Source organism: Phragmites australis, chromosome 1 (genome assembly GCF_958298935.1).
Source record: "Phragmites australis chromosome 1, lpPhrAust1.1, whole genome shotgun sequence".
Taxonomy (NCBI): domain Eukaryota; kingdom Viridiplantae; phylum Streptophyta; class Magnoliopsida; order Poales; family Poaceae; genus Phragmites; species Phragmites australis.
The window spans coordinates 2,402,824-2,410,805 of record NC_084921.1 but is presented as its reverse complement, the minus strand read 5'-3'; the positions used below and the strand labels follow the sequence as shown (position 1 = coordinate 2,410,805).

The 7,982-nt window shown below is 41.5% G+C and overlaps 1 protein-coding gene across 1 annotated transcript; it reads left to right on the top strand.

Annotated features, from left to right (window-relative positions):
- Positions 1-3,740: 3,740 nt before the first annotated feature.
- On the top strand, positions 3,741-6,270 carry LOC133914120 (translation machinery-associated protein 22-like). The gene is made up of 7 exons (XM_062357300.1): positions 3,741-4,056; positions 4,144-4,227; positions 4,380-4,444; positions 4,767-4,848; positions 5,023-5,090; positions 5,171-5,254; positions 5,985-6,270. The coding sequence occupies exons 1-7, from the start codon at positions 3,894-3,896 to the stop codon at positions 6,039-6,041; spliced, it is 603 nt and encodes a 200-aa protein (XP_062213284.1). The 5' UTR covers positions 3,741-3,893; the 3' UTR covers positions 6,042-6,270.
- Positions 6,271-7,982: the final 1,712 nt, after the last annotated feature.

Below are 7,982 nucleotides of genomic sequence, written 5' to 3'. Positions count from 1 at the left end.
GAGGCCGGACAGAGTCAAGAGTGATCCTAGCTGTGTACATGGAAGTCAAACAAAGCATAGAAGGAAGGATAAAGACGACATGATGACAAAGTCAAGCGAATGGGATGCCGGTGCAAGTGACAAGATGACCTAAGGGATCGGGAGTGGGAGAGACTTACCGACGGTCAAGATCGCAGGACGGAGTACACATGTCGACATCGGGATGATTGCTTGGGGTCAAAGTAAGTAGGAGTGAGTCACGCTTTGAGAAGCGTATAAGACGGTTTCGATGTTTGACCTCAAAATCATGGAGGGATAGAGTGCACGTGGTATCATCACGAAGCAAGCGTCGAGGCAAAGCTAAGTCGTGAAGGTAATACGACTGTTTGATGAGCGAAGCGAAAAATAGAATAAAATACCTCGATAGTAGGTAGGAGACCATTAGAATATATGGGTATTTTAAGAACAAGTAAACTTAAAGGCTAAGCTGCTTCTCTAGGCTTATAAATAGAGTGATATGACTGTTGGGATAGTGTAAGCCAGCCATTTTAGAGTCTAGTGATAGGTTTTAGAGAAGATGAGATGATATGTTTAGCCTTTGTAATTGGTTAGAGTTTTTGTGAGAAAAAATATTTTGTAATTTGTTAAAATAGGGCTGATCTCTGTGTTTAATGGAGTTAATTTTCTTGTATGAGTTTGCTTTCATCTTCTTCTAGTCTAATTCTTTTGGTTTCCTTGCTTCTTTTGTAAGTTTTTTTTTCGGTTTTGATTTTCGTTTTACTTTTTGAGCAACAGTTTTTTCACCCTTGTGAAGTTGATTTCTTTGTTAATATGGCATAAAATGTGCGTACAACATTACAAATTTTGGTCTCGCATTCCCTTTCCTCCAAGTCATCAAATTGGAGAGTTTCTTCAACCGGTAATCATCTTCTTCAAATTTTTTTAAAGTTACGGACTTTTTGTGACTAGGGTTATGAAATAGTATTAAATAGAACCTTGTGCTTATATCACATCCATAGAATCAAATGTTATCGATTCTTTTTTTATTTCTTTCTATTTATTTTAATTTAAATTTTTATATACGTTGAGTGAAATAAAAGAAAAGACCATCCAATTAATTTTTTTGATAAATCAACTATTCACCCTTTTTATTCTCCAATGTCGATCGTATATACCGGGACCGGACGGCACTAACAATCCCACGACGACTTATCGGATGATCGGAACATGTCTTCCAAGCCTAAAACGACGACCGGTCCGCGCCGCAGTTGGGGCACAGAGAAAGATCCTACGCATTACGCAGTCTAATTTCCTGTTCACTAAATACTGCAGCGCGACTAGTATTCCTATCATCTCCGTCTGCCATCCTGTCCTCCTCGATTTCTCTCTAGACCAGATACAGAGGCAGGCCGGCCGGCCGCCGCCGAGAGAAGAATACTTCTAACGACGCCGGCCGCGCGGCCGGCCCAAGTTTAACCGAAAGTTGCCCCATGTAATTAAGGAAAATAATTCTCATATAAAGGGTCTATATGCGATGGTTGTTAGACTAAAAGATTAAGAATTATAGAGTTGATCGAAACACCCTCTCCTGTTCCTTCCATCGTTACAAATTCGTATGTCCATTATGGATTAACCCAAAGGCTAATCGATACTCTAGTACATATATTAAAGCATTGTGTGTAAATCAAAAGGTTCAAAAGTGTATGCACGTGAGCTGTAGGTGTAGCCAAAATATATGTGCATATATGTGGCAAAGAAATCAGCATGCATGCACTGATGGATTTGCATTCAGCTTTAAGACGGGCGGCACATTGCGTGAAAGGAACTGAATGCATTAAGCATTTGTGACCAGCTGCATGCACGCATGCACTAATGGATGCTTGAAGTGGATGTTAATTGCTTCAGTTAGCGATGTTCATTAACGCATTGCCGGTTCACTTCAAGTGCTGTGTGAACGTAAAGGCTCGTGGAGTACCTATTCATTGGGTATATATAGGACTCCTGGACAGAGGTGATAGCACGCAAGCAAGAGAGAAAAGAAAATAAAAACACACATGAGAGTACTTCTCTGGTCATCAAAGAGCAAATATATATATATATATATATATATATATATATATACGGGTAAGTTTTGTATGATGTAACACATAAATAGTTGAGTTAGGAGAGATGTGCACGTAAAGTCTGCTTTGTTATATTCAATTGAATCAATTTGTGCTAGTATGACTTGTATAGCTTCCAGCACCCTGACTGAACTGGCCAGCTCCGGCGTCTGTAGCCAACTCGTCTCCCTGGCGCACTGGCACACATGCAGAGCTGCAGAGCCTTGCTGTGCTCTACTGACTGGCCGCGTGGCTGCTCACGAGCCAGACGAGTCAAGTAAGATGGCCCGGCATCCCAGCAGTCAAACATAGCCCAACATGCAACAGCCAACGCACGTTTGCACTAGTATATATATATATTTAGCGCAGCAAGTACATATATTTGTTTTTCTACATTTACAATGTTGCAGGTTAAATGCATACACTGAACTAAACCCATTAACTCGTTCACTTGGGCATGAGAAGTTGAGACTCGGGAGTAGAGAGATGGATCAATAAGAGGTTCAAGGAGTGCTTAATTATCTATTTCACCTTTTTGGCTTATATCTAATTTTCATATTATGTGTAATATCAATATGTTATGCCATGTCGGTGGACATGCAACGCAGTGACGCCTCTATTTAGAACTTGGAATATTTGAGCTGTTTTCTAAATGTTTAATTTCATGTTTGAGCTATTTAGAACATATAATATTTTTGCTAGTTAGAAATTGCAGTGTTTGAGGTTTTCAAGTGTTGAGCTCATGAGCCTAATGAGCTAGCTCGAGTTTATAAGTATAATCAGGCCAGATTTTTAGCTCGATATCTTTAATGGACCAAGCCAACCCAGCTCGACATCCCATACTATGTGTGTAGTCTGAGACCCATCTCGAAGTAAAGCTGACCAACTAAATTGTACCTACTGGACCAATACAAAGCTTGTTACTGTAGGCATGGCTCAACCCTACTACACCGTCTTGTTAGCGTCGATCTGTCGCCCTGCCCTGCCGTCACTATCCCACCATCGCCGTCCACCTAGCCGCAATCGTGCCTATCGTGCCACGGACCGGCACGATATGATCCGACCTTAAATAGATCGTCCCTGAACCAAAAGCTCGGCACGCGGACCAGCACAATATAACCCACTTTACAAACGGGTATAACCGAGCCGTATCTAAACAGATCAGATTATACCGTATCAAGCTGCCTATTTAACCAGATCTATCTCGAAGTAACCGGTCAGGACCTAGCCCAGAGGAAAGGTAGGAAATCCTGGGATCGACCGGAATCGAACCCGGACCGTTGGCTGGCAAGACCCGAGCTCAAGCACTGTGCTGTCACTCTGCTACACGGCACGTAGCTTTTGTTCGGCCCATCCGAAACTACATTTTTTTTAATGCTGCATATGCACATTTTTAAAAAAACAAGAGCCGCCTGTTATATTGATAAGAAGAGGTGTTCGAAACAATACAGCGAAAAGAGGAAAAAATGCTGCATATGCACATACATGAATGTACAGGTTTCAGGAACAGAATTATACCAAAAGCCGAAGACGACACAAAAGTAGAAACAAAACAGAAAAAAGAACCTGAACCCGGCCCACTTTGCAATTCATGTCGGCCCTACACGGCCCAATATCAAACTATCCCCTCGAAATCGAAATCAATTCTTTCCCCTTCCTTTTGCTCTCAATCGCATCCAAATCCGTCGAAGGGAACAACGCGAGCAGGAGCAGGAGCGGAGCGGAGCAGAGGCAGCACACAAGCTGGCGCAGAAAGCCCAGCCCTTTATTGTTTCCAATCACCAAGTCGATTCGGGAGAAGCGGCGGCGGCGATGGCGGCGGAGAAGCCGGCTCCGGTGCGGGTGCTCTACTGCGGCGTCTGCGGCCTCCCCGCCGAATACTGCGAGTTTGGCCCCGACTTCGAGCGCTGCAAGCCCTGGCTCCGCGCCCACGCGCCCGGCGTCTACCCCGACGAACTCATCGCCTCCTCCTCCGGTCCGCTGTCTTCCTCCCCCTTGCCGCTCTCCGCCGTCTCGGCTGCTGTCTAATCTTAATCTGTGTTTGATCTGGTCGGCCGCGCAGGCGGCGGCGGCGACAAGGACGTCGAGAAGGTCGGCGAGCGCCTCCAGGGCGTCGGGATCTCGGACGGCTCCACTAGCTCCGCAGGTTCGCGTCACCTCGTGCCCGTCTTGTGTTGTTAATTACTTGAGATTTTCTTAATGAGTAGGGGCTAGAGAGAATGATGGATGCCAACCTTCGATCTGTGATGCTATCGGAGGAAAAAAAATTGATCTCTGTGTGCTGCTCTGTGGTTTCAGGGGGTGCTTCCGCATCTAAGCAGGAAGAGATGAAACGCCTGCCGGGTGGTAAGATCAAGAAAAAGGTTGGTTCCCTCGTGCACTTCCCACAATTCACTTGGTTTGAATTGAACTACTGTCATTTACATTTTATTACTAGGTGTCTCAATTTACAATTACACTCTAGTATGAAATTAAGAGGTTGCACGTGATGACTTGTAATTTGGTAACCTATTTGGCTATTGTGGTAGTTAGTTTGGCTTGCAATGTGCTCATTTTACGATGAACTGCTATTGTACTAATGTATTCTGATCTGAGATTAAGCCAAATGAAGTATCTGCTTAGAGCACTTTCCATTTTTTTATGGATAAAATTTCATTGATGACAGCGTTCCCTTTTTACATGCAGGAGAAGCAAGAGGTTGTGATCGAGAAGATTGTCCGCAACAAACGAAAATGTGTTACTGTGGTGAAAGGCCTTGAATTGTTTGGTGAGGGGTGTTCTGATAAATCTTTATGAGTGAAATGATTGCATAGAAACACTGTAGTAGGGTTGTTATGTGGATGTTGAATCTAGGCTTAAAACGATATTGCCTTTGAAGTTTCATAATGGCAGCTGTTTACCACATAATGTTGTTATAATATGTTATTTCCTTAACCTTTAGGTGTAAAGCTGAGTGACGCTTCAAAGAAGCTTGGGAAGAAGTTTGCAACTGGAGCATCTGTTGTGAAGGTACCTTATTTTTCATGATGTTACTGTGGCTTTTGATTTTAAGCATTGTTGAGACACCTCTTCTTTAATCTGTTCCTCAGGGCCCAACTGAGAAGGAGCAAATTGACGTGCAAGGGGACATATCATATGATATTGTGGAGTTTATTACAGATACATGGCCTGATGTAATTTGCCCATCATCTCTGCATTTTATTATGGTTTACATGTTTTATTTTTATTCATGTATGGTAGTTTTGTGTACTTTATTCTCTTTATAATTCATTTGGTTTCAGAACAATATGTGGAAATACATCCACTACATATTTAATTTAACAATTATATTTGCATTGAGGAGTGAAACAAATTAAGTTCGATAATATACTTCTAGACTGATAAATTGGAATAGTATTACTTGCTGCTCACCTAATTCATTAGGTGATCTTGTTTTCTGAAATTGGTTAAATGGGGGTGCTGGATACAATGAGGTTGGCCTATGGATTGTTTGTTCATGTTGTCATTTTCTATCAGAAGGTTTAAGGTAGGAAGTAGGAACGTCTCTTATCGTTTAACTCATGTTCCCATGCACAAACACTGCAAGTTTTCCTTCCATAAATCCAACCTGGTTCCTCTTTTTAAGGAAAGCATACGTATGTTGTTCATGCAAAATAGTGTTATTATCTTGAATGCCGATCATGAGCACTCCTTTTCTTAGACTAATAAGGAGTAGATTCTGATGGTAGTGTTGTGTTCTCTAGTGAACTATTGCTCAAGTATGACCAGATATAACAATTTGCTGAGTAAAACTACTGATTTTTGAGGATTTCGTCAGCATAATATGATTGTTCTAGTCACTACATGCTGGAAAAGGTTAAGAATATTTTATTACTGAGTTATCATTGCTTTTGTTCTTTTCAGGTACCTGAGTCGGCCATTTTTTTCATTGAAGACGGAAGGAAGGTTGCTGCTGCTTGATGTTATATGGTTTACAAGGCACAACACCAGTGGATTTACAAATATAATAGAGATAAGGCAAGAGCATGGCTGTTAAGGCATGCATCTCCCATGAGTTGTTCATCTCTGGTCCAAAATCATCATCTGTTGTTTGAATTTCTAGGCTCAGATCACAAGTGGTGTTTTATTTACCACTGGCACCTTGTTTCCATGTATCAACTTTATATAATACCTAATTTCCTGTAAGTGAGTGATAATCATTGCATTGTCTTTACGTTGCCTGCAAATCTACTGGTATTTGCATCCTCTATCTTAGATTCCCGGAAATCACAATTGTAATGCAGCTGCTACTTTACAAGTAATTCGCCATTTTATTATTGTTTCCACTCGAATATAGATTATTAGCTTCTTGTTCAGTATAATCAAAGAAGGTCGTGCAAGTACTAGTTGATTGCACGGTGGCATAGCAGTTGTGCTGTTTATTCAGAGCTGGTGTAAAAATATCTGATTCGCACCCTCTTGCATAGACCAGGTATCTTCTGCAGAATAGCTTATGTTGGGAGGACACAGCTGCCATCTTATGCGTTGGAAGTGCCTCTAGCTAGGAGTGCACAGGGACTGCGTTGGAATTGCCCGTCTCCAGGTTCAAACGTAGCACTGATGGTGATCAGGCGCTCAACTTTGATGCTCTGCCCCTCCAAGTAAACATTCCAAAATCACTTTAGCACATAGACGTCTTTCATTCTCGTAAGCAGTAACAAGAACAGTAAGATAAATACGTCCGCTTTCCCAACAAACATTACAAGATCACAGGAGTTTCCCCTCTACAAGCACGAAATATATAAATGCTACAGAGGACAAAAAATATTCTAGGCTGCAAATGTGCTGTGAGGGGTGAATGCTTCCTAATGGATAAGCCATCCTGTCCCTTCAGTGTACATCCGAGCGTGGAGAGTGCAGGGGAGCACGGGGGCACAGGATATGTTTTCCAACTTGGTCTGTAAGGCTGGTATCTTTACTATTACTATTACTATCTTATAAAAAATTAGAGTCGGTGGCTAGGATGATGGTGCTTGGAGCATGTTTGGTTTGCTTCCCACCTCTACCCTACTAAATTTTGGCATGCCTTTAATAGGTAGTGTTTGGTTTGGCTCCAATGCACAAAAAATTGGCAACTCTATTAGGCCACTCTGTGTGCACAGTGTCTATGCTTATTTCTTCGAGGTGAGAGAGTGCATAAATTAATGTGTAGAAAAAACAACCTAATGCATAGTGTCTATATGTGATGTGTAGAAAAAACATCCCAATGCATAGTGTCTATATGTGATGTCTATGTGACTTCTCATGATCATTCGTAAGCATGAATATGTGACTTATTTTGGCCATACGATAGGGTGGCTTATTGGTGACAATTGAGTGAATTGAGAAAGCGATAGCTGTATGGAGTAGAAATGATTTGAGTTACAAGCCAAATTATTTTGTTGATATACTAGTTTGACTGTGTTGTCAAATTGTGAGTATTTTGTAAAAATACTTGTGTGTACATATGTACACTAATATCGTTTGCTAGGTACACCCATGGGATCAGGAACATGTTCAGGGGTTGGAAGCGTTCGATATCTTGCCTTCTAGGTGAGGACTGCATGCTTTTGTCTTTCGACGGTCATTCTAATATAGTTCTATCTAAAAATTGTGAACGAGGTCAGTATTAGATTTTTAATGCATTTTTGTGTAAATTAGAGAATCTACAGTGGTTTTTATCATAATTGGATTTGTCTGAAGTACTACGTGTTTGTTTGGTCTGGCTAAGACTACATGATCTACTTTGATACCTGCTGAGTGCAAGATAGTGATGAGCACATGGGAAAGAACTTGAAGCTTGTAATGAGCTTCTGGAGCCAAACCATTTTGAACCAGGCTACTTTATTATCCCCTCTAGTCTCAAATACTTAACTTTTTGGA